Genomic DNA, 26999 nt, shown 5'->3' with positions numbered 1-26999 from the left:
GTGGCATAGTGTTGTAGAAAGTAGGTTGGAGTTCAATTTCCTCTCATGGTAGTTCACAATCTAGGCTGGGCATTCAGAAAGCCATGTGTAACCTGAATTCTTCTGCACCAAAAGGACTTAATCTGGGCGAGAACTGCTGGAATGTCCTTGCACATCACTCTCTGAGTTACAGCAGCACTGTAAAAGCCAGGGACTAAGTTGCCTGATCACCCTCTTAGCTGGAGAAAGGTGTATGTATAGTGCAAGGGGGGGAGGGGGCTTCATCGATAATTGACAGTTCAGTTTACCCAATGAATAGCTGAGCCATACAGACTAGGAATGTCACAGGTTTTTGATCCCTGGCCTGTGTTAATTGCTCTTAAGTGGGGTTAGAGGTGCTATAATTAGTCTCTGTGTCCTTTGGCAGAAAGGATATTATTAAACTAGAAAGAGTGCAGAAAAGATTTACTAGGATGCTACCAGGACTTGATGGTTTGACTTATAGGGAGAGGTTGGATAGACTGAGACTTCTTTCCCTGGAGAGTAGGAGGTTTAGGGGTGATCTTATAGAAGTCTATAAAATAATGAGGGGCACAGATAAGGTAGATAGTCAAAATCTTTTCCCAAAGGTAGGGGAGTCTATAACGAGGGGGCATAGATTTAAGGTGAGGGGGGAGAGATACAAAAGGGTCCAGAGGGGCAATTTTTTCACTCAAAGGGTGGTGAGTGTCTGGAACGAGCTGCCAGAGGCAGTAGTAGAGGCGGGTACAATTTTGTCTTTTAAAAAGCATTTGGACAGTTACATGGGTAAGATGGGTATAAAGGGATATGGGCCAAGTGCAGGCAATTGGGACTAGCTTGGTGGTATAAACTGGGTGACGTGGACATGTTGGGCCGAAGGGCCTGTTTCCACATTGTAAACTTCTATAATATTGGGTAGGGACAAAATTGGGCTGCTTTCTGGTGTCACTCCGTGGTTAAATAGCCTGAAAACACTCCCTGTTTAAAGTTACACAAGAATAATGGCTCTTTGGAAAAGGAACTTGGTGCCAGCAACAGCTTCAGAAGGTGAGAGCAGAAAATTATCAAGAAAAATTCAAACATTTTTTAAATGGGACAAGAATACATTTAAAATCTTAGTTTACAATTGGCTTTTATCGTGTAGACAAAATAACAAAGGAAACACTAGGCAAGAACTAGAACTATGTGAGTATACCTATTTACATAAGCTTTCTCCATTACTCAACCAAAATTTATTTTGATGTAAAAATGTTGAAGTAAGCAGAGACAAAGGAATATAGACAAGCAGCTAAACCAGTGAGTAAATGTGAAAGCCAAGAAATTAGAATGTCCCAGATGCAAATTAATTTGTTCAATGTACATTCTCAATGTACCAGCCTTACTTTAAACCTAGAATGCCCGATTCTCTACCTACATTAGAAGAGAACAAGCAACAGTGCAGAATGAGTGAAGTTAACATCTGTCTTTCAGAGGTGCACATATACACCAGAATCCCCATAAGTATCCCAGCTGGTAATGAATATTATGTCTACATTAACTGTTTCAATGGGAACTAACATGATGAGCTCGGTCAGAGTACTCTGTACATCTAATGAGGAAATCGATGCAGCAGGGAACTGGACCTGTTGAAAATGCTTTGTCATTTTAAATTGTATTTAATGCTGTTGTATTTTAAAATTCTATTATCAGTGATCACTTACACTAACTTAAGTATTTAAGTGACATATAGCTCTTAACTGTGTCCTAGCAGGGACTGGCTCTGCTAAATCTTCAGTGCAATGCATGCTTCCCTCCAGGTTCTAGGCTAGTGACACTAATAGATGTTTCCAAGCACAAGTCATTAACTGCACTGTAATTGGTTATAGTCAATTACCCTAAAAGCCATCAAAGCTTACAGCACGGGAGGTGGCCTTTCACTCCATGTATGTGCCGGCTCTTTTCTCAAAGTCTAAAACTAATCCCACTGCTCCATGCTCTCTCCATAGTCCTATATCTTCTGCCTCAAATATTTATTCAAATTTTCCCTCAAAAGACACAATGGTATTTGTGTCAAGCACTCCCTGTGGCAAAGCATTCAATGCTCCAACAACTCTAAAGAATTTTTTCAAATGGATGAGCCCTATCATTGATTTTCCAATCAGAGGAAATAGTTTTTTTTTCTATGCACCTCATCAAAACCCTTCATAATTGTAAGAACCTCTTAAATCTGCTTCAGCTTTCTCTGTTCCAATGGAATTTGTCTTTCCCTATTCACTCTTCTCTTTACCATAGTATGCTACCTGCAGTATAATTCTGGTGAATCTACACTTTAATGTTCTTTCTATAAATCATAACACAACAAAGGTATCCTGTACGTCAGTAACTGTCAAGGCAGATCTCCCAAGATCTGCTGTTTTGGCTTTCTTCACTTTATTTTTACCTGTTTCTCGTATTCCTTGAGCAGTTTGGAGGTCAAGTGTGTCGCTGTGCTCAATTCATTCTGCAAAAGAAACCACATATCAATTTAAGCTTCAGGCTTTTTCTGCCTTCCACTCAAAGTGCTGACTCTTGCTGAGGTATAGGTTTGCAGAGGACAGGTAGCCTTCTGATACCCCATCTAATTTCCCAATACTCGTGTGTTTCCCACTCCTCCGTTTGCCAGCCAGTGTTTTTTTAAGCCCATAATGGATGGAAAATAGTGGGCTGGCAAACTCAGAAGCAGAAAACCCCAGCCTCAGTATCAGCAGCTTTATTTGACTGTGAGGAGCACCACAGCTGAGCATGGTCCTGTTTTCACTCAACAATTCCAGAAGACAGTCGATAAAGTTCCACATAAGAGACTGTTAGCTAAAATTGAAGCTCATGGAATTGAAGGCAAATTATTGGCCTGGTTAGGCGGTAAAGACAGAGTAGGAATAATGGGGATGTACTCGAATTGGAAGGAAGTGATTAGTGGTATCCCACAAGGATCTGTGCTGGGGCCTCAACTATTCACTATATTTATTAATGACTTAGATAACACAATAGAGAGCCATATATCCAAGTTTGCCAATGACAAAGATTGGTGGCATAGTAAGTAGTGTAGACGGGAGCATAAAATTACAAAGCGATATTGATAGATTAAGTGAGTGGGCAAAAATGTGGCAGGTGGATTTCAAAGCAGGTAAGTGTGAGATCATCCATTTTGGACCAAAAAAGGATCGATCCAAGTATTTTTTAAATGGTGAAAAACTAGGAACAGTGGAGGTCCAAAGAGATTTAGGGGTTCATGTACACAGATTACTAAAATGTAGTAGTCAGGTACAAAAAAAATCAAAAAGCCTAATGGGATGTTAGTCTTTAGAACTAGAGGGCTAGAATATAAAGGGGAGGATGTTTTACTGCACCTATACAAAGCCCTGGTTAGACTGCATCTGGAGAACTGTGTACAGTTCTGGGCACCACACCTTAGAAAGTTGTGCAGCGCAGATTCACCAAAATGTTACTGGGGCTCCAGGGATTAGATTATAAAGAGAGATTACATAAATAAGGCTTGTAATCACTATAATATAGAAGGTTAAGGGGTGATTTGATTGAGATTTTTAGGATTTTGAAAGCAATTGATAGAGACTTTTTCTGCTGGTGGAGAAGTCTAGGACAAGGGGACATAGCCTTAAAATCAGAGCCAGGCATTCAGGAGAGAAGTTAGGAAACACTTCTTCACACAAGGGTGGTAGAAGTGTGAAAAACACTCCCACAAAAAGCAGTAGGTGCTAGCTCAATTAATAATTTTAAATCTGAGATCGACAGATTTTTGCTCTGGTATTAAGGGATATGGAGCCAAGGCGGATAGATAGAATTAGGATACAGATCAGCCATGATCTCATTGAATGGCAGAACAGGCTCGAGGGGCTGAATGGCCTACTCATTTTCCTATATTCCTAACACACATGCATATTTTCCAGTGGGGACCCATAGTTAATTTTTTTCCTGCCATATCCAAGGCTAATTGCAGCACCCCAAATGTTGTCCTTGCTGAGATCAGCTAGCTCAGCACAGAATTAGAATCAAACCAGATTTTTTCCAGTCTGTATAGCTTAGTGTTACATTGAGCAATGTCTTTGCCAACTACATCACTGTGGAAGCTTTAAACTTACTGAGCGATCCAGTGATCAACAATTTTCATAGTGCAGTTCCCATCAGATCATAGGAGTCCAAATTCTCATTACAGGTAGTAAATATGTGCATGTGGTTATTCCTCTACTGCCTGCCTCTTCTCACACTACTACTTTTACTAGTATTTTTCTTATTACTTGTCCCATAACATTTTAGGGATAAGACATCACCTGGATTTTTCCCTCACAAAATATTCAGAACAAGAGTAAAATCACATAAGCAATTTATGTACACACAATGAAATTCAATGCAGTGTACTGACTGGCTGTTATTTCAACTTTTTTCCTCTACATTCCTTGATATTTAAAACCAAGAATCAAAAATGTTGCTAGTAGTTAGAACTATATAGCAAAGTGCAAAAACCTGTTTTGTTTGCCAGATAGCAAATTGGGAGACTGTTGCTGTGCTAATAAAAAAAAAACAATTCCCAAAGATGTTGGATATATAGCTACATACTGTACATATGGCCAACCATTTCACTAAAATACTTGCTACAAAGCTCTTATGAAGGCACTTATGCTGCTCAGTTTGAATTGCTGCAGCATGCAGAAAGTTCAAAATGTGCAGCTGAATAAGTGGAATTTTGGGTTTTGGCTTTGGAAGCAAGACCACCTCAAGAAATTGGAGTCTCACTGTTCAGGTTTCACAATGACTGCGATATAACTGCAACCACTGCAACACAAACTTTTAAAAATCTCTCAGGTAGCCTGCTGGACCTCCTACAATTTTAATGTTAGGAAAGTATTGGCATAACAGGTAGGTCTTTAACAACATTTAACATTTTGAGAAACATTTGGAAAATGGCAAGCAATGCACTGCAAGTGCAGATAAGTACATCTGTACAGAGCTATTTTTTCCAATTCCATTGTGATGAAGTGGGCATGTAACTGTTGCCCATTTGTATTACTCTGATGGTACCTGAGGTATAACTGTTGCATTAATACCGCTGTAAACATTTAGTATTGAATTTTGCACTGGATATTTAAATAATTTCTAAAAGGTAATCAAACCTCGACCAGTACAGCTGCTTTGTTAAACTGCATGTTCTGGAAGCATGCAGCCAGCCCAGATAATGGACAATTAGCCCATTCCCTTTGTGTCTTTTTAAGAAAAATATACATAGTTTAAAAAATACATGCTTATGTCCTAAGCATGCCCTCCACTTTTTTTAAACATTCTTTAGGCAGAATTTGTCAAAATAACAAACCAGCTTTATGCCGTTTTGGTTGCCTGCTTTCAGCTCAGTATTTACAAACTTGATAATGTTGGTTATTCTATTCACTTGTGTACTATTTTTTTTTGCTTCAAACAACACACAATGTTGCACAAATTAGTGGTAAGTGCACACTAGCATCCCTAGTTCATGTGGGCTACACACACTTTTTAGGCATTTGTGTTTTGAGCTTAGAAATTTGAAAGTTAACCATGCAACTTCCACTTAAGTGATCTAACCTTGCTCCTCCAACGGCTCAGTGAGTTTATCCAGTGACTAACTGAGTCACACAGACCACAGAAGGTCCTAGATTCCTAGGTAAGATCACCACTGTAGCTAATCACAGCTGAGGTGGTGATAGTGGTGCTAGAATTGACCTCCCTGCCCCTGTTACGGAGAAGAAAATCTGCCAGTATGTGGACCTCAGGTGACAGCAAATTGGGTTCGGCTCTGATGCCCCCATTCTCAATAGCCTGACAACACCCATTGTCAGCGTTCACGCATGAATTTTCACTTTGATGAAGCATCAGAAGGTACCTGGCACCATACCCCAGCAAGGAGCTGATGTCTTCAGGATAGGAGGGTAAATCTACCCTATTGTATTTCCAATGACTCAGTGGGTAAAGGCACTTCATAGTATGGTATAATAAACTGAAGAAAATGGAACGTCCTAGGTGTGAAGTGTCAGCCTATATTATGTGCTCAGGTCTCTGAAGTGGGACCTGGTGTGTGCTGATTACTGATTAGCCAGAACACTTCAACTGGTTTCAATTTCTCCTAGCTAGAGGGGAAAATTCAAGTTCTTACTCCTGATCACTAATGGTGAGCATCAGCTGGCTATTTGATGATGAACAGGCATCGTAGCTGTGCCAACTCCTGTCCACACAGCACTTTCCACCACAGGTTACTCAGAACCACTTCTGAGTCCAGGGATGTTGGAGCCAATTGTTGAAGTGCTGCTGCTATCCAAACTGAGATTAGATTACTTCTCATAGACCAAAGTTAGGTTCTGAGCTCTGCAGTACATTGATGAACTGTGTCACCACACTCTGGAAATCTGTCTCTAAACCCCCCTGCCTCTCCACCTCCCTCATCCCCCTTTAAGACCTTACTTAAAACCTACCTCTTTGACCAAGCTTTTGGTTACCCCGCCTAATATCGCATCCATTTTCTCCTCTGTGAAACCCTTTGGGATATTTGTGCCACATTAAAAGCACTAAATAAATGCAAGTTGTTGTTGATTTTGCTGTAGCACCAATATTATTAGTTCTACACATTTGTGTCCATTTGTCAGCAAGTTGATAGAAGGCACATTAACTACTGATGAAAAATCAAACACTTCACCACTCAGGAAACTCATCTGCTACTGAGTAATGAGGGATGTAATGAGGATTTTGTAGCCTGCAATCTACTCTGGCATGAGTATGGGGTGTGATAATGAGTAGATGTAACAATAAAAAAGGAAAGAGAAAGAAAGGAGACTGTAGGTTTGGAATCAGGTAAGAACATCCATAAAGCCAACAATTCAAGGTATTTGACTTTGAAAATAGTGATTGTACAAAGGAGTAATTTTATGGAATGTAAAGTTGCCATTCTAGTCTAGTATACACATTTCATTCCATGCTGATCTCCTGTAACAGATGACCTAGTCTGATAACTTGGAACTATACCTGTGCATCATAAATCCGCTTCATGGCACTGTAAAGCTGGCTGGTATAATTTGAGACCGCAGCAGCATCTTCTTCAAACACTCCCAGAAGCGAGCGCGTCTGTCCAAAATTAGAAAATAAAGGTAAGTTTGCCAAACGGACATTTCCTAATGTCTTTTGAAGTTTTAACTTGCATAGGTTAATACTCATACACTTGATGTATCCCCATCACATGCAGTAGTAACAGTGTAAGTGAATTGTTTGATTTAGTAAACCATACATGCACGATCTCCAGCAGTAGAGCAAGACTATGCAGGGATTTAAAGGTGAGGACCAGGATCTTAGAACCACTACTAGCTAATTCTTCAGCTCTAGAACTGGTTTAATTCACATCTTTTTTGAATTGAATGGAGTGCTGCACTGTCAGAGGCGCCATTTTTCAGTTGCGATGTTAAACCAAGCTGCCCTCTCAGGTGGACATAAAAGATTCCAAAGCACTATTCGAAGAAGAGCAGGAGAGTTCTCAGTGTGTCCTGGCTAACATTTATTCCTCAACCAATTTCTAAAACAGATGATCTGGTCATTTATTCCATTGCTGTTTGTGGTAGCTTGTGTGCAAATTGGCAGCCATATTGCCTACATTACAACAAAGACTATACATCAAAGGTACAGTGCTTTGGGACGTCCTGGGGCTGTGAAAGGCAATATAAATGCATTTTTTTCCCCTTTCTTTCCCATGGTTCATATGTCCTCTATTATACAACTAGGATGCCTCTGATGGCAGGGCTCTTGCCATCTAAGGCATTGAAACCTTCTTGGAAAACTTTCGCTCCATGCCTCAAAATGCCAGTAGTAGCAAATATGACTAGCTCACAGCAGCAGAATTTGCTGACCACTCAACCCACCAGTAAGGCCAAAAATGTACTTTCGGCATTGCTGGCCAATACAGCCGTTCTAACGCTTACTGTTAATGGAAGCAATTTAGTAATTGTAAAAGGGGTACGCAGAGGAGAAAGACATTCGAAATCAATGTCATATCTAACGTAAGTGTGATAAACTCCAGTGAGCTACATTGCAATGGAGGATTACAAAGCCATGTCACACTATTGTCAAGTTATTATATGTGACAGACTGTAGACGCTGCAAATTCTGCTTGTACAGGAAACTCAGTGTGCCTTGCCCACATACTTTAACATGTACATACTATCTGCAAGAAATAGATTGATCCAAGGGTGAGACTTGAGTGAACGCTCATTCATTACTTTGCACTGTTAAATGTGGGGTGGCTCAGCTCAAACATTCAGATGATTATCAGGAAAATCTTGTATTCATGCACAGTATTTTGAAATATGCATACAGGACATGCTATAAAGTCTGATTAGTTTAGTTTAGTTAATTGGTCAGTTTGGATTAACTTTCCCAGTATAGGTAGATTCCCTTATTCCCTGTAAACATAAAATTAAATACATATGGTCAATCAGTGTATCAGGTACAGTAGCATAGTGGTTATGTTACTGGACTAGTAATCCAGAGGCCTGGACTAATAATCCAGAGTCATGAGTTCAAATCCCGCCACGGCAGCTGGGGAATTTAAATTCAATTAATTAAATAAAATCTGGAATTAAAAAAAAACTAGTATCAGTAATGGTGGCCATGAAACTACCGGATTGTAGTAAAAACCCATCTGGTTCACTGATGTCCTTTAGGGAAGGAAACCTGCCGTCCTTACCCGGTCTGGACTATGTGTGACTCCAGACCCACAGCAGTGTGTTTGATTCTTAATCGCCCTCTGAAATGGCATAGCAAGCCACTCAGTTGTTCAAGAAGGTGGCTCACCACCACCTTCTCAAGGGCAATTAGGGATGGGCAATAAATGCTGGCCTCGCCAGCGACACCCATATCCCATGAACGAATAAAAAAAAAAGGTAAATAGATGCATAAAGTCTTTGGAAATCAATTAGTGTGCAGCTGCTGAATCTGAGGTGTTTTAAAAAGCTAAATTTTCAATGAATATAGCAGAATGGCCCAGATAGGCAAGGATAACAATTCCGAATATGATTTTGCAGCCAAGACGTCCTGCTCCCTGACAACGCTACACCCCATAGATGAAGAATGAATTACTCCCTGCATTGGCACAGTCATACCAATCAGCCTTAGTGGAGCAATGTGTTCTTTTCACATACACACCCTGCCCCGTAAGCACTGGGAAATTAAATGTACAATAGATTCATCAAATATGTATGTGAATTTAAACACTGTAAAATTCAATAAGTGTGCAATTTGGTTGGGGGGGGGGGGGAGAAATAGAAAAAGATAAAGAGCAGTTAGCTTGCACCCATGCCTCAGCAAGCTTATCCAGTGAATTACTGAGCCACACAGACCAGACAGATTCCATGTTTGATCTCTGATCTGTACTGAGCTAGCTAGTCTCAGCCAGGGTGCCAATGAGGGCACTACAATTGGTTTCAACTTGCCCTAGGTTAAGGAGGAAAAACTGGCTGTGTTTCCTGCTCCCAATAGCTAGCCAGCAGCCCCTGTGCACACATGGAACAAAAACAGAAATGCAGGAAATACTAAGCTGGTCAGTCAGCACCAGTAGAGAATAAACAAGTTAATATTTCAGGTGTGTACCCTTTTGTGAGAATTGGGTACACACATGGATGTTGGGCAAGGACAGGACAACCTTTGACTGTGATGCTCTTTCCTCCCCTTAGAAAAATTGTCTGTTGACATCCTATATCTGAACTCTCATGAATGAAGGTGACTTTGGTAAGATACTGCATGATACCCAACATGTGAAATCTTACCATTTGCAAGGAGTCCGTATCTTGAGAGAAAATTGAGGATTTAAAAAAAATAGTAGCAATAAAAAGTAAACTTTTAAGACTATTCAAAATACTACACAACAAATACACAATTCAACAGTTCATGTATCTGAACTGCTCAACTGTTAGCTGAAGTCTTCCTTACAACACAAATATGTACTTCTACTGTTGCTTACTACAGTAAGACTTGCATTTATATAGTGCCTTTTATGACCTCAGGACATCCCAAAGCACTTTATAGCCCATGAAGTACTTTTGAAGTGCAGTTACCTGTTGTAATGTAGGAAACACAGCAGCCATTTGAATGCTCCCGCAAACAGCAATGAGATAAATGCCAGATAATCTATTTTTGGTGATGTTGATTGAGGGATAAATATTGCCCAGGGCACCAGGTTGAACTCCCCTGCTCTTCTTTGAAATAGTGCCATGGCATCGTCCATATGCACCTGAAAGTGCAGATGGGGATCTCACTTTATCGTCGCATCCGAAAGACCAGAGTGTCAGCCTAGATTTTGTGCTCAAGTCTCTACAACCTTCTGATTCAGAGGCGAGAGTGCTACCATTGAGCCATAGCTAACTATTGCAGTAAACAGTAGCTCATGGGCGTCCTCTTGTAGCACGCTAAACAGATAAAAGGTTGAAGTATTGTCCAAAGATCATTCAGGTAAATGTTTGCTTTAGATTTACTGAGTAAGGTAAATGCCCCTCTAAACCAGTCCTAAGTCTCGCTGATGTTTGTCTTCACGAATCAAACACTAATCCCAGTAAATTTCACCCCAGGTATTACCTGTAATTACCCAGGTATTTACCTGTCCGTCATAAAACGAGTGACTTTAATCAGTTCATCCCTCAGTTTTAACATTGTTTACTCCGATTAACATTAACACGTTAATCGGCCAGTGCCTAAGCTGCTCAGCCTATGATCCGTACAGCTTGGCGTCTCAGCGGCTGCTGGATCGACACACTGACACCACCACAAGTGCCAGCAGTCAGCCTAGGCCGGAGCTCGGCCTCGTATCCGACTCGCTGCTTGTACCTGCGGACTGTCTTCCAGAGTCTCCTCGATCGGCAGTTTCTCGATCCCGGGCATCTCTCAGGCCTCAGAAGAAATCACGACCCTTCGCTGCAAGTCGGAGGCGACGAAGCATCGAGAGCTGGAACGTCACAACACCACCCACCCCTCTCCCGCGAGCGGAAACACCACCGCCATTGGCTAAGCGTCTGCGTTAACGGAATCAGCTGATTGGCTGATTTCAGTGTCACTCAAAGTTAGCTTCCGGCGTAGGATGGAGCAGTTGTGGGTTATTGGGGGAGAGGCGAGAGTCTGGGGCCACAGGGCAGGCCGCTTTGTTTTTGTGTGGACGCCTATCATTATGCGTAAGTGTCGAAAACCTCTGCACAAATTGAATTTGCTAGTCCCATATAAAGTGCATTCTCAACGTGGGGGTCACCTCCTCCCCCAATATACCCACCTCTAGAAAGTGTATGTGCAAATGGAAAGAGCTCAAACCTGGGCGACAACGAAGTGTGTGCGGCGGTTTTGCTGGAGTTTATCGTTAAAACCGCGGAGTTTATCAGCACAGATAAACTTGCTGCTGCTACTTGTACAGCCAGGACCACCCTACACGTTGGTGCACTGGTTTGTAGGGCTATTTACAGCCAAACAAGAAGAACTCTTACTGATGGGTCTCCCCCACCAGGCCCCATCTGTAATACAAGCCTGTTCGTCAGTCATCAGCAATGCCCTGTGGACGTACTTGGCTCAATTATCAGATTACCAAGCTTATAATGTATAATCGATTGTCCTTGTATCTTATTGTCGTACATTTTATTTCGGAGCCAACTCAACCCCAAAGAGATGCTGCTTACTTCCTCTTTTCCCTCCTCTGTGCCCTTCACCTTAACCTACAGGGCTACGGACCAAGTGCTGGAAAGTGGGATTAAGCTGGATAGCTCTTTTTCGACCGGCACGGACACGATGGACCGAATGGCCTCCTCTTGTGCCGTAACTTTCTATGGTAATCACTAGTCCGTTATCGAATAAGTGACAAGTGTGTATTTGACCCCTTTTTAAGTAGATAACAAGTACCAGGACTTTTCCCATGTGGTATGATGAGCAGCAAAATGGACACACTATATCCCATTAAAGGATGGTTCCAATAGCTGGAGTTGCAGAGCTTCAGCAATTTATTTTGTGGGTATCTTAATCATTCTTTATTTTGCAGTGTAAGGGAAAGAGTTGTTTGAGGGTTTCAATGTTTTGTAAGGTTTTGCTGCACAGGGTAATAGCTTTAGGTGTATATAGTTCCCTCTGTCCTGCAGTTGACAATCTAAGTTTTACACTCTTTATTTGGTGATATTTAAGTACTGATTTATAATGGTAAGTTAGAGAGGACATGGTAAAACATCATATAACCAGATTCTATTGTCACGTCTGCTGTGCACTCTTGCTCTTGTTTAATAACTATTGCATGGAATAGGATACATTAGAACTTGCATTTATAGAATGCTTTTCATTTCCTGAAGACATCCCAAAGCATTTCACAACCAATGAATTATTGAAATGTAGTTACTGTTGTTTTTTATGCACAAGTGGCAGCCACTTTGCGCACAACAATGAGATAACTACTAGTTAATCGGTTTTAGTGGTGTTAGTTGAGCGATGAATGTTGACCAGGACATTGGGACTCCTTGCTTTTTTTGGAAAAAGTGCCGTGGCATCTTTGTCCTCTTGAATAGGAAGACAGGCCTGGTATAACGCCTGATCCTCTGACAATGTAACATTTCCTCAGTACTGCATTGTGCTGTCAGTTTAGATTGCTCAAATCCTGGAGAATGTGTACCTTCTGATTCACAGGTGAAAGTGCTATTATTGAGCCAACCTGACAACTGTTTAATTTAGATTATGCATTTTAGTTTGTGATGGTTATCAGTTGCTGCTGCAATTCCCTGCTTTGTAGCCACTGAAATTTTAAACAAACATAAGATTACTAACAATACATGTTTACCTTCCCATTATATTAATAATAGAATTTGGTTGTATGATGATTTATAATGACAACTTACAGGACCAGGATAAATCAGTACTTATGTGTCACTAAAGTAAAAGTTATCAGAATCGGGACTGTTGCCATGGGCCAAAACAGTATTGTTGCTTCGAACATAATTAATTGACAGGCCCATTTTCAGAAGAATTAAGGGTGTAAAGCAATTGGATCTTAAGTATTCAATTCTGCTTGTATTTCAGCCATACAGATTTTTGTCAGCAAACACAAAGCAGGTTCCCAAAATACTAAGTCAGTTGAAAATGCTGATGTTTGGCATGTATGAGTTGAATCCTGACTGATTCCATTGCTTCCTCCAAAACTAGAGGTGAAAGCTATGTTGTGCATTGACATAAGAGCTTAAGAATGCACTTTTTCCATTCTCAAGATAGGTGGGTGAGATTTTTGGGGGGGAAATCTAGGCAAAGGATCAAGGTTGATACTGCAGGCACCACTCAGTTTGAAAAGAGTAGAGAAGATGAGAAATTTGAAAGTAATGACAAGCTTGGAATTTTAAAAGCCTGATTGTAGAATGAAGAAAATACTCAAGGAAGTAGAGTTTCACAATTTGAAGTCATAGTAAACTGAGTTAGATTGTGTGTGTCTCAACTGCAACAGCAAGAATATAAGCAGAAGAAATACCATGTAGAATGCTATATTTTACAGCTAAGGAAGAACAATGCTAAAGGAGCATTGGCCATGGTATCCGTTAAACAGAAAAACCAGAAAGGTGGTAGAGAGAGGCAAGATGGAGATTGCATGTGGGACATAGTTTTTTTTTTCCTTGCATCCTGGCCAAGTGGTGCTTAAAGAACCTTCCCAGATATAAATTGGATTGAAACCCAAGCAATTGAATCTCAAACACCAAATGATTTGGTGGATTAATGCACTATGCGGGGAAAAAAAATTAAGATCCCAAGTTTGATGTCAGTTAGGGCAATTGTTGGAGGTGGGGGGCCAACAGTGCTAAAATTGGTCACTTTATCGTAAGCTGAGGGAAATAATAGCTAGAATCATAGAATGATACAACACAAAAGGAAGCCATTTGGCCCATTGTGCTTTTTGAAAGAGCTATCCAATTAGTCCCACTCCCCTGCCTGTTCCCCATAGCCCTGCAAAAATCGGGGATGCACAAGAAACAAGAATTGGAGGAGCGCAGAGATCTCAAAGGGTTGGAAGAGGTTACAGAAATAGGAAGGGGCGAGGCCTTGGAGGGATTTGAAAACCAGGATGAGAATTTTAAAATCAAGGCATTCCCAAACTGGGAGCCAATTTAGGTCAGTGAGCACGGGTGAAGGGGACTTGGTGTGAGTTAGGATACGGTCAGCAGAGTTTTGGATGAGCTCAAGTTTACAGAGGGTAGAAGATGGGAGGCTGGCTAGGAGAGCATTGGAATAGTCAAATATAGAGGTAACAAAGGCATCGATGTGGGTTTCAGTAGCAGCTGAGGGCCTTTTGAAAGTTATTATTGAATCTGCGTCCACCACCCTTTCAGGCAGTGCGTTCCAGATCATCATCAACTCGCTGCATAAAAACATTTCTCCTTATCTCGCCTCTGGTTCTTTGCCAGTTACCTTAAATCTGTGTCCTCTGGTTACTGACACACTGGAAACAGTTTCTCCTTATTTACTCTATCAAAGCCCTTCATGATTTTGAAAGCCTCTTAAATCTCCCCTTAACCTTCTCCGGTCTGATGAGAACAACCCGTAGGTTGTTAGAAGGGATCTGGTGAAAATAACAAGTCTGAAGATAAAAGAAATACAAGATTTTTTTTTTTATTCGTTCACGGGATGTGGGTATCGCTGGCGAGGCCGGCATTTATTGCCCATCCCTAATTGCCCTCGAAGGTAGTGGTGAGCCGCCGCCTTGAACCGCTGCAGTCCATGTGGTGACTGTTCTCCCACAGTGCTGTTAGGAAGGGAGTTCCAGGATTTTGACCCAGCGACAATGAAGGAACGGCGATATATTTCCAAGTCGGGATGGTGTGTGACTTGGAGGGGAACGTGCAGGTGGTGGTGTTCCCATGTGCCTGCTGCTCTTGTCCTTCTAGGTGGTAGAGGTCGCAGGTTTGGGAGGTGCTGTCGAAGAAGCCTTGGCGAGTTGCTGCAGTGCAACCTGTGGATGGTACACACTGCAGCCACAGTGCGCCGGTGGTGAAGGGAGTGAATGTTTAGGGTGGTGGATGGGGTGCCAATCAAGCGGGCTGCTTTATCTTGGATGGTGTCGAGCTTCTTGAGTGTTGTTGGAGCTGCACTCATCCAAGCAAGTGGAGAGTATTCCATCACACTCCTGACTTGTGCCTTGTAGATGGTGGAAAGGCTTTGGGGAGTCAGGAGGTGAGTCACTCGCCGCAGAATACTCAGCCTCTGACCTGCTCTCGTAGCCACAGTATTTATATGGCTGGTCCAGTTAAGTTTCTGGTCAATGGTGACCCCCAGGATGTTGATGGTGGGGGATTCGGTGATGGTAATGCCATTGAATGTCAAGGGGAGGTGGTTAGACTCTCTTGTTGGAGATGGTCATTGCCTGGCACTTATCTGGCGCAAATGTTACTTGCCACTTATGAGCCCAAGCATGGATGTTGTCCAGGTCTTGCTGCATGCGGGCTCGGACTGCTTCATTATTTGAGGGGTTGCGAATGGAACTGAACACTATACAGTCATCAGCGAACATCCCCATTTCTGACCTTATGATGGAGGGAAGGTCATTGATGAAGCAGCTGAAGATGGTTGGGCCTAGGACACTGCCCTGAGGAACTCCTGCAGCAATGTCCTGGGGCTGAGATGATTGGCCTCCAACAACCACTACCATCTTCCTTTGTGCTAGGTATGACTCCAGCCACTGGAGAGTTTTCCCCCTGATTCCCATTGACTTGATGAGAGAAAAGGTCAGGCCTAGATAAGGAACAAGCATAGTATAAACTGTCAGGGAACAAATACAGTTATGGAACATTGAATGTTAAAAATAAAGTGAAGGGAACAATTATTAAAAACAAATTAAATTGCCTGTACAGCAATGTGCACATCATCCAAAACAAAATGGGGGGACTGGAGGCAATAATTCGTAGCGAGGAGCCAGCTGTCGTTGGGATAACTGAAACATGGCTACGTAAGGAACAGGACTGACAGTTATGTATTGCAGGACATAATGCATTTAGAAAGGATAGGGAAGGAAGAAGGGGGTGAGTGTGGAGTGAGTAGCTGTACTAATTAGAGACAACATAATGGCAATAGAAAAAAGGGACATAAGAGAAAAAGAATCCATATGGATTGAGACAAAGGCTAAGAAGGGATTGATCATGTTAATCGGTATATTCTGCAGACCATTCTGCAGACCACCTAATAGTGGAGGAAAAAATATGTAGGCAAATCTATGAAATTATTATTATTCAATTTTTTTTTAAAACTCAAGCGATTTCAACTACCCCCAAATAAACTGGCAAGAAGGGATGGGGAATGGAGTTTTTACAGACTATACAGGACTCCTTTCTTTCTCAGTATGAGAGAAGCCCAACGAGAGAGGAATCACTGGATCGAGGTGAGACCACACCAGGAGTATTGTGTGCCGTTTTGGTCTCCTTACCTAAGAGGATATTCTTACCATAGAGGGAGTGCAGCGAAGGTTCACCAGACTGATTCCTGGGATGGCAGGACTGTCGAATGAGGAGAGATTGGGTCGACTCGGCTTGTATTCACTCGAGTTTAGAAGAATGAGAGGGGATCTCATTGAAACATATAAAATTCTGACAGGGCTAGACAGACTGGATGCAGGGAGAATGTTTCCCCTGGCTGGGGGGGGTCCAGAACGAGGGGTCATAGTCTCAGGATACGGGGAAGGACATTTAGGACTGAGATGAGGAGAAATTTCTTCATTCAGAGGGTGGTAAACCTGTGGAATTCTCTACCACAGAAGGCTGTGGAGGCTAAGTCACTGAATATATTTAAGAAGGAGCTAGATAGATTTCTAGACACAAAAGGCATCAAGGGGTATGGGGAGAGAGTGGGAATATGGTATTGAGATAGAGGATCAGCCATGATCATATTGAATGGTAGAGCAGGCTCGAAGGGCTGAATTGCCTACTCCTGTTCCTATTTTCTATGTTTCTAGTAACAGGAAATGAACCGGAGCAGATAAGAGAAGTAAGCGTAGGGGAACACCTAGGCAATAGCGATCATAACATAATAAGGTTTAAAATAATGATTGAGAAAGACCAAAGTAATTGGGGGAAAAAAAGCTAATTTTGAGGGAATGAGAATGGAACTAGGGAAAGTAAACTGGAAAAAATGTTGACCGAGAACAGCAGTGGGAAATATTTAAATCATTGATCAGTAGAGTTCAGGAGATATATATCCTTTTTTTTAAAAAAAACTACCCAATAATGAAACACCATGGATGAATAAAGAGATAAGGGTAAAATTGAAACTGAAGGAAAAAGCATACTCTAATTACAGAGACAATAAAGGAGAGGATGACAAAAGGGAATATGAAGAGGTTAGGAAGGATGTCAAAAAACAATTAGGAAAGCGAAGGGGAACTATGAAATTAAATTACCAAGGAATATAAAAAGTAGTAGTAAAGTATCCTACAGACGCATAAATAACAAGAAAAATCAGGATAGGGATAGGGCCACTAAGGGATACGCATGATAAACTCTTTGGAAATGACAGTGAAATGGCAGAAATATTGAATAGCTACTTTGCCTCAATATTTACCAGGAAGACTAACAAGGTAGGTATGACAGTGGAAGAAGAGATTTAAAAAGATATAAAGACGTTTAAGATGGAAAGTGGGGGGGGGATAACTAATCAAACTCAGAGAGGATAAGACCCCATGTCCGGATGGATTGTATCCATGCATATTAAAAGATAAATAGATGCACTATATATATTAATTAGAAAAGGGAATAGTGCCAAAGGACTGGGGGACAGCTAATGTTATTCCTATATTTAAAAAGGGAGAAAGAACAAGTCCAGGGAACTATAGATCTGTTAGCTTAACGTCAGCGGTAGGAAAGTTAATGGAATCTTTACTCAAAGATGTAATAGAAAAACATCTAGAAAATGAAAATAAGAATAGTCAGCATGGATTTCAGAAGGGAAAGTCATGCTTGACCAACCTTATTGAATTCTTTTGAAGAAGTGGCAGAAAAAGTGGATTGGGGTAATCGGATTTTGAAAAGGCCTTCGATAAGGTACCACCTTGTAGACTCATGACTAAGGTCAGAGCATGTGGAGTCGGGACAGGTAGTAAAATAGATAGTAAGCTGGCAACAAGACAGAAAACAGAGTAGGGGTTAAGGGTAGCCACTCAGACTGGCAAAAGGTGGGAAGTGGTGTTCCACAGGGATCAGTGCTGGGACTACTGTTGTTCACAATTTACGTTAACGATTTGGACTCGGGAATCAGAGTACAATTTCAAAATTTGCAGATGACACCAAATTGGGGGATGTAGTTAATACAAAAGGAAGAATGTGTCAAAATGCATTAATAAACTTGCAGAATGGGCTTGTAATTGGCAATGAATTTCAATATTGATAAGTATGAGGTGGTGCATTTTGGTAGAAAGAATAAGGAGGCCACATACTGCTTGGATAATAGTCTAAATGGGGTAGAGGACCAGAGAGATCACAAAGTAACGACGCAGATTAATAAGGCCATTTTTTTTTTTAAAAAAGGCAAACCAAGCACTGGGATTCATTTTTAGAGGGATAGAATTGAAAAGCAGAGAAGTTATGATGAATTTGTGTAGAACCTTGGTTAGACCACACTTGGCGTGCTGTACACAGTTCTGATCTCCACGTTATAAAAAGGATATAGAGGCATTGGAGAAGGTGCAAAAAAATTCATAAGGATGATACCAGAACTGAGAGGATATACTTATCAGGAAAGACTAAACAGGTGCAGCTCTTCCCTCTAAGATAATAGGGTTTGATAGGGTAAACGTAGAGAAAATGTTTCCACTTGTGAGGGAGTCCAAAACTAGATGTCATCAATGTAAGGTAGTCAGTAATAAATCCAATAGGGAATTCAAGGGAAACTTCTTTATCCAAAGAGTGGTAAGAATGTGGAATGCGCTACCATTAGGAGTAGGTGAGGCAAATAGCATTGAAGCATTTAAGAGGAATTTAGATAGGCACATGAGGGAGAAAGGAATAGAAGGGTATGCAGATAGGATTAGATGAAGTAGGGAGGGAGGAGGCTCATGTGGAGCATGAACACCCACATAAACCAGTTGGGCCAAATGGCCTGTTTCTGTGCTGTAGACTTTGATGTAACCCTAACTTCTCTAGTCTCCCCACGTAGCTGATGTCCCGCATCACTGGTACCATTCTAATAAATCTCCTCTGCACCCTCTCCAAGGCCTTGACATTCTTCCTAAAGTGTGGTGCCCACAATTGGACACACTACTTCAGCTTGGGGCCTAACCAATGATTTATAAAGGTTTTAGTATAACTTCCTTGCTTTTGTACACTATACCTCTGTTTATAAAACCAAGGATCCCATTTGCTTTTTTTACAGCCTTCTCAACTTGTCCTGCCACCTTCAAAGTTTTGTGTACGTACACCTCAGCTCTCTGTTTCTATACCCCCTTTAAAATTGTACGATTTAGTTTATATTGCCGCTCCCCATTCTTCCTATCAAAATGCATCACTTCTCACTTCTCTTAGATTTCATCTGCTATGTGTCTGCCGATTTTCACCAGTCTGTCTATATCCTCCTGAAGTCTGTTACTATCCTCCTCACTGTTTATTACATTTCTGAATTTTGTGACATCTGCAAGCTTTGAAATTATGCCTTGTATATTCAAGTTCAGGTCATTAATATGTATCAAAAAGAGCAGTAGTCCTAATACCGACCCCTGGGGGACACCACAGCAAACTTCCCTCCAGTCTGAAAAACAACCGTTCACCACTACTCTCTGCTTTCTGTCCCTTAGCCAATTTCGTATCCATGTTGTCACTGCCCCTTTATCTTGCTAATAAGTCTATTACGTGGTACTTTATCCAACAAAACAATTCGCATTTATATAGCGCCTTTAACGTAATATGTCCAAGGCACTTCACAGGAGCGTTATCAAATAAAATTTCAGACTGCGACACATTCGGAGGTATTAGGACAGATGACCAAAAGCTTGGTCAAAGAGGTAGGTTTGAAGGAGCATCTTAAAGGAGGAGGCAGAGAGGTTTAAGGAGGGAATTCCAGAGCTTAGGGCCTAGGCAGCTGAAGGCATGGCCGCCAATGGTGGAGCGGTTTAAAATTGGGGATGCAAGAGGCAAGAATTGGAGGAGCACAGCGATCTCGGCAGGTTGTATGGCTGGAGGAAGTTACCGAGATAGGGAGGGGTGAGGAGAAATGCCTTTTGAAAGTATACATCAACCCTCTCTGTTACTTCATCAAAGAACTCAATCAAGTTAGACAGACACAATTTGCCTTTAACAAATCTGTGCTAGCTGTCATTTATTAACCCATTTTTCCAACTGATTATTAATTTTGTCTGATTATTGTCTCAAAGTTTTCCCCACCACTGACGTTAGGCTGACTGGCTTGTAGTTGCTGGATTTATCCCTCCCTTTTTGAGTAAGGGTGTAACATTTGCAATCCTCCAGTCTTCTGGCACCACTCTTATATCTAAGGAGGATTGGTCGATTGTTGTCAGAGCCTCCGCTATCTCACCCCTTGCTTCCCTCAGCAACCTAGGATTCATCCCATCCGGACCGGGTGACTGTTCTACTTTTGAGCACTGCCAACCTTTTAAGTACCTCCTTTATTTTTATCCTATCCAATTCCTCCACTACCTCCATCTTTACTGTGACATTAGCAACATCCTCTTCTTTAGTGAAGACAGATGCTAAGTGTTCATTTAGTACCTCAGCTATGCCCTCTGCCTTGATCTCCTTTTTTGGTCCCTACCTGGCCCCACCCCTCCTTTTGACTATCCTTTTTATTATTTATAAAAGACTTTTTGGTCCCCTTTTATGTTACTGCTAATCTATTTTCATACACTCTCTTTGCCCCTCTTGTTTCCTTTTTCAGTTCTCCTCTGTACATTTTGTAATAAGCTTGGTTCTCTACTGTATTATGAGCCTGACATTTATCATAAGCCTCCTTTTTCTGTTTCATTTTAATCTCTATATCTTTAACATCCAGGGAGTTCTATCTTTGGATGCCCTCCCTTTCACCTTGTGGGAATGTCTAGACTGTACCCAAACTATCTCTTTGAAGGCCTCCCATTGTTCATTTACTGTTTTACCTGCCTATCTTTAATTCCAATTCAACTGGGCCAGATACCCTTTCAGCTCACTGAAATTAGCCCACCTAGCCCACCAGTTGAGTGTTTTCTCATTTGATTGCTCTTTGTCCTTTTCCATAGCTACTCTAAACCTAATGATATAGGGTACAAACTTTCTTTCTGACAACTTTTGGTGCACGTGCATGCATATATGCACGTACACCAACTGATCTCTGGGTTGAGTCTGGACAGTATTATTACTGTGATGACTATGCACTGTCCAGAATCTCTTATGAAAAATAATCACCATCTCCCATAGAACTATAACCTACGATGAGTCACTATTCCAATGCTGTCCTGGCTGGCCTCCCATTTTCCACCCTCCATAAACTAGATCTCATCCAACACTCTGCTGCCCATATCCTAACTCACACCACATCCCATTCACCCATCACCCCTGTGCTCGCTGACCTGCATTGTGCACCATTTTTAAAATTCTCAAACTCGTGTTCAAATCCCTCCATGGCCTCACCCCTCCCTATCTTGGTAACCTCCTCCAGCCCTACAACCCTCCGAGAACTCTGCATTCCTCCAACTCTGGCCTCTTGTGCATCCCCCACTTCTTTTGCCCCACCATTTAGACCCGAAGCTCTGGAATTCCCTTCCTAAACCTCTCTGCCAATCTCTCCTCCTTTTTGAGATGCTCCTTAAAATCTACTTCTTAGACCAAGGCTTTGGTCATCTGTCCTAATGGCTCGATGTCAATTTTTGACTGACTACGCTCCTGTGAAGCATCTTGAGGCATTTTCCTATGTTAAAGTTGTTTTTTGCCTAATGTACTAATACTGCCAGTATTAGTACAGCAGACCTATTATTTTGGTTCTCCTGGTACGTGGCTAAGCCTTAATTGCAAAGGTGGAGTCTGCAGCCAGACAATTGCACCAACCACACGTGCAGTTGCTTTAAAATAACGGTAGACGCTTGGGAGTATTTCGGGTAGGGTGAAACTGGAGGAGTTAGACTATTTGACCTTGATTAACAGTTGGCATTTTCTAGCAGGAGGCACTAGATAACGAACAGGATTCCCTGTGCCATCCATTAGCCAGTATAACCCTGCAGATGCCCCAATTGCGATGCACTAACTCGACAGCGATTGGAGACTCTTGATCCATGTGGCTCGGTACCACGAAATTTGTGCTTTAATCCACCAAATCATTGAAAGATTATTTTTTCTTTGTGTAAATTTGGAACAAGAGAGCACTTTACAAATGTTGTTGTTTTCGCTCATGTTGCGCGACTTAAGAAGTTACTTCGAATTACAGGACTGCTCGGCTCGGCAGACACTTGTTGGGCTTTTTCAGTCTGCGGTGGAAAAGGTTGGTCGAGCCTGATGCTGCAAGGTGGCGGTAGAAGACCGTTTGGGTGGCGCTGAACTCGATAGCAAATGGCAGAGCTGTGATTGTAGTGAACGGACACATAACTCCATTGTATACTTCTGCTGTAACTCAATTAGCAGAGAAAGGCGAAAATACAGAAATGAAGGTTTTAAACTACAGTCGCCTTATGTGCAGCATAAAGTTTACACTCAGCGAAATAGGCTGAAAATGGGGGGGGGGGGAAGAGAAAGTTTAATTTTAAAATATTGACGTTCAGGAAACTAATATCCACATGGCAAATCTTTTGGCTTTCGTTTCTCTGCAATTGATTGTCTTTAGAACATTGAATTTTTCCCTGATTTATGTTAATTACACCATAATTCGTTAATTTCCTAAAGATTATGGCAATTCTGGAATAAGTGTCCCCGAATCACTTAATATTTAAAAGGAGTAAATAAACAAAGTCGTTATGTATTTAAAGTCAGACGGTGATTGTTCCCGTGAACTAATCCGGGCAGATGGAGAACAATTACACTGAGTTTTAACAACGTTTGCAACCCACCGCAGCGTGCCTTCTGCTCTGTACTTTTGTTTTCTCGTCATTCCGAATGCAACATTGCATATGCATATAAAAAAATATCAGAATATTCATCAGGATTATCCTAATAGTATTAAGAGCTTACTTTACTCCTGTGAAAGACATTCGCCTAAATGAGATTACCCTTTGGATGAAGAGTTTCCTTCTCTTTCCTATTTTGCAATCAGAACTGCAAATTGATTTTCTTTCTTGGTTGTGCTTTAAAATAAGTAAACTGCTCCAAATGTAGGTTTTAAAGGATTTGGAACAAAGTTATGTTAGCTGTTTTCGGAAGATAACACTACCTCCTCCCTCTGGGTGGCCCCCTCGTTGTTCCCATTAGGTGCTAATTACTTGCCAACAAATAAACAATTATCGCCTCATGCTTTCCATGTGGGGGGCTGTTCATTCCTTCATTCAGATGCTAAAACTTTCTAACTACACAATTTTAATTAATGACGTAGAAAATCTCTACTAATATGTGGGACGGGAGCGGGCTGGGCCGAATTGGGATCGAAAGTGGAGGGAGGATAATGGCTAGTGCTCATCCCTGTGCTGGTGCGGTGAAAGCCCACTCTCAACTGGCAGAAACTTGGAAGGCGTCGGAGAGAAAAGCTTCAAAATGTTCATTCACTATTGAAAGTATTTTGGGGCTGGAGAGGAGTGAGGAGACGGCTCGAATTAGAGCCCCCCATCGCCCGTGGGCTGATGTGCTTAGCGTTACAGGTAAAATGTGTGTAGAACAGTGGTCACAAGTTAATTCAAACGCTGATTTGTCTTTGTACAGCTACGTACCATAAATGTAAAAACATCTGTTCTGAACCTACCCTTATAATGCATTCTCTTCTATGGGTTCGTTTCTGTAATAGAGTCCCTCTTTATTCCCGATTTCCCCACTGAACCGACTCACTTATTGCATCAAAAGGTACTATCTGAATACGCAAAGAATAACAGCACTTTTTTTTATTGTAATGTAATCTTTTCAAGCGCTGAACATATTTTGCCCTCTTAGCTTTTCCAGGGAACTCGTGTCCAGACTCCTCTGGGAGATCCTGTGATCCGTCTACTACAGTGAAGGAAGGGAAGGGGAACGACCGCGACATGTGTTGCACCGAGTCAGACGAGCGGAGCGAGGACCGCTTCTCTTATCGACCAAACTGCTGTTGGTTCCGAGGTAGAAGACCCAGGACTGCTTTCAGCAGGAGCCAGGTAATCTGGCGATTTCTTAAAATACCCGGCACGAAAGCACGGCAGCGTTAATTTTTTTTAAAAAGACACGCAACTTGCGTTTATTCAAAATCAAAATGCTTGCGAGGCCGTTCTAATACCCATTTTTAAAACTCAAAACTATAATTTGTTGTGTATTGAATCTGCATAATTACAGGCTCCGGTGTTTACATCCGTCATTATACAATTATGTTGCATCTCCTACTGCCACTGTCTTTAATAGTCATAAGCCGGAAAGTAACCAAAGTATCTTAACATTATTTGATGTATAATTTTAAGCAAGTTAATTGAATGAAAAGTTGCTTTCTTTCAATTATTGTAACCAGCTGGTATATTTGATGGGAGCAGCTCTATTGAAGAGAATCGACCCGTAGTGAATATTAGGCATTTAAAAAAAAGCAAAAGGCGCCTTTTATCTAGAAGCCTTTCACCTAACAAACCTTGCTGCCTGCTCTCCTGCAACATTAAAAAACTGTATCCCAACACAGAAAAGTAACAAGGAGGGGGAAGTTTGGAGATGGGGAAAGGAGGAAACAACAATGGGACTTCATGCAGCACAGAAATAGGCTATTTGGTTATCAAGTCTGTACTGATCTTTTTCCATGTGTCACTAAGTCTAATCCTCCACTCTGACTTGTTCTCCATACCTTTTTTAATGTTCCCTCTTCAGTTATTTAATTAAAAGAACCCTGCTTCAACAATGTGGCAGAGAATTCTCTCTTCTAGCCACCATGTCATTTTTTCCCCCTAACCTTCCCTTCAATTTTTGTTTACTATAAATTTGTCCCCTAAATGTGATCAGATTCAATATTAAACATAGGTCTGGATTGATGCATTTTATTTGAATCACTTTCTCAGATTCAAGTATTGGAAGAAGAATTTCAGCTGAATTGTTACCCAGGGATTGATGTTCGTGAAGAACTTGCTCAGAAATTGGCTCTAGATGAAGACCGAATTCAGGTAATGACCTGGAAAGTACAATATTAATAGACTCAAAGCAGAACAATTTTTTAGATTGCTTACATAGTTGCTAAAATAAATAAGCACTCATTTTGATCCCTTGATATTTCAGATCTGGTTCCAGAATCGTCGTGCAAAGCTGAAAAGATCTCATCGTGAATCTCAATTTTTGATGGTGAAAAATGCACTAATAAGTTCAGGTGTACAAAAACAGAAAACAGGCTCAAAGCTATAGGAACTAGGCCATGAAAGAGCACCATTTTACAAAAAAAATCTTCTCGGCCATTCCTTGATGCTCCATTTTGTAGCTTGAGCCATGCAGACCGGGGAGGCTGAAGCTTTGATTCTGTGTGCTGAGTTAGTGATTACAACTAGGGCAGCAGTAAGGATGTTACAGTTCAGCATCCCTGGGTTAGGGAGGGAAATAATTGGCCATGGCTCTTGTGTTTGATTGCAGTTTAGTGATTCCTGCTGGAAATGCTCATGTGTGGCTACTAGATTTGAGCAGAATCAGGTTGTTGTGATGCTTCAAAGTTGAATAGCTCAGCTATTGTCCAGGCTTAGATATGAATAATGTCCCTTTGGCAGTATGCTGGAAGGCAGCCAGTATCTGGAATTGTGCTCTAGCAAGGAGTTAACTTTTTTTAAAATTACAAAATTGATTTTACTTCCTTTTAAGCAGAGTGGGAAAACACATTATCTGGTCACATATTCATTGCTGTTTGTGGGACCTTGCTGTGCGCACATTGGCTGTCACGTTTCCCTACATTACAACATTGACTACACTTCAAATGTACATCATTGGCTGTAAAGCGCTTTGGGATGTCCTGAGGTTGTGAAAGGCGCTATATAAATGTACGGTGCTATTCAAATTGTACTCATTTATACTAGTGTTTCTCTGCTCTTCTGTCCAGGGGCTGTGTTGCTAAAATGTCTGCAGAATTTTTAATTAGTTTCTATATTCAAAAGTTCAGTCTAGCCCTTTTATTCTGTTCACAGGGGAGGGGGAGGGATGATAAGTATATAAGTAGCAATTGGCAATCATGAATTATACTATAAGAAGCTGCCCTTTGATATTGCTTCATACTTTTAAAATGACCTTTTAACAGCCACAAAGCCTATATAAAAAGTAAAAACTTTTTCTGTAGCAAGACCCTGAATAGCATTTTGGTGGAACTAGTAGTTCAATTGTACTTACTGGATAATTTGTGTATTGTAGAATAGAATATAAGATTTTTGGATAAGAACTATTAAATGTGCAGCTATGCTATTTACATAATCTAAGATTGGAAACTAATGTAAATGCACTGAACCACTTTGTTCCATTTGCAAAAGTTTTAGATGGTGTGAATAGTTTTACAAAGCAAGATTAAAAGGGTTCTTGGCTTCTGTCAGTATTGTTGTATATGTAATACCAAGTATTGCCTGTCAAAACATCTGTGTGATGCAAATCATGTACTTATTTTTGTCTTTTGAGCATATTTAAAATAAAGGATATTGCAGCAACTGTCACATCACAGTAGCAGTAGTTGTCAGATTAATGTCCATAAACCAGATGCTTTATACCTTAAGATTTGTGGAGGCGCAAGCAAATGAGAGTAGTGATCTGGTGCTGCTGTGCTATGGAGAGATCCTGTTTGTAGCACTGTTGTGGGACTTCATTCTTCCTTTGTGCAGTACATTCTAGGAATGTGTTGCATCAATGCTGAGAAACTTTCCAAAGAATTTCTGCTAAAGAGTTAGTTTCAAAGAGTCAGTGATGGGG

The 26999-nt window shown here is 41.2% G+C and overlaps 2 protein-coding genes across 3 annotated transcripts in view; one reads left to right on the top strand and one right to left on the bottom strand.

The window, feature by feature from the left end:
* Positions 1 to 11024, bottom strand: part of appl1 (adaptor protein, phosphotyrosine interaction, PH domain and leucine zipper containing 1) — a 42726-nt gene extending 31702 nt beyond the window's left edge. The window contains exons 1-3 of the mRNA XM_067998762.1: positions 10858 to 11024; positions 7018 to 7116; positions 2420 to 2479 (exon numbers count right to left, since the gene is read on the bottom strand). Of these exons, the coding sequence (XP_067854863.1) occupies positions 2420 to 2479; positions 7018 to 7116; positions 10858 to 10911 (213 nt within the window). The 5' untranslated portion in view covers positions 10912 to 11024. The remainder of the gene's footprint in view (positions 1 to 2419; positions 2480 to 7017; positions 7117 to 10857) is intronic.
* A 79-nt stretch (positions 11025 to 11103) lies between these two features.
* On the top strand, positions 11104 to 26751 carry hesx1 (HESX homeobox 1). 2 transcript variants are annotated; one of them, XM_067998760.1, is made up of 4 exons: positions 11104 to 11198; positions 24060 to 24256; positions 25133 to 25234; positions 25347 to 26751. In XM_067998760.1, exons 1-4 carry the CDS (start codon positions 11108 to 11110, stop codon positions 25467 to 25469), a joined length of 513 nt encoding a protein of 170 aa, XP_067854861.1. In that variant the 5' UTR covers positions 11104 to 11107; the 3' UTR covers positions 25470 to 26751. The 2 variants fall into 2 exon arrangements, with proteins under 2 accessions (XP_067854861.1, XP_067854862.1); XM_067998761.1 differs by lacking the exon at positions 11104 to 11198 and adding an exon at positions 23562 to 23773.
* Positions 26752 to 26999: the final 248 nt, after the last annotated feature.

This window comes from Heptranchias perlo, chromosome 17 (assembly GCF_035084215.1).
Source record: "Heptranchias perlo isolate sHepPer1 chromosome 17, sHepPer1.hap1, whole genome shotgun sequence".
Taxonomy (NCBI): Eukaryota; Metazoa; Chordata; class Chondrichthyes; order Hexanchiformes; family Hexanchidae; genus Heptranchias; species Heptranchias perlo.
Note: the sequence above shows the minus strand (reverse complement) of the source record. Positions and strands in the feature narration are given on the sequence as shown.

Bases quoted from the DNA above. Each gene is read 5' to 3' on its own strand.
- hesx1 (XM_067998761.1), top strand. From the start codon at position 23,581: ATGGCTAGTGCTCATCCCTGTGCTGGTGCGGTGAAAGCCCACTCTCAA. The intron at 23,774-24,059 runs GTAAAATGTGTG...TTGCCCTCTTAG, and splicing joins TGATGTGCTTAGCGTTACAG to CTTTTCCAGGGAACTCGTGT. The intron at 24,257-25,132 runs GTAATCTGGCGA...TCACTTTCTCAG, and splicing joins CTGCTTTCAGCAGGAGCCAG to ATTCAAGTATTGGAAGAAGA.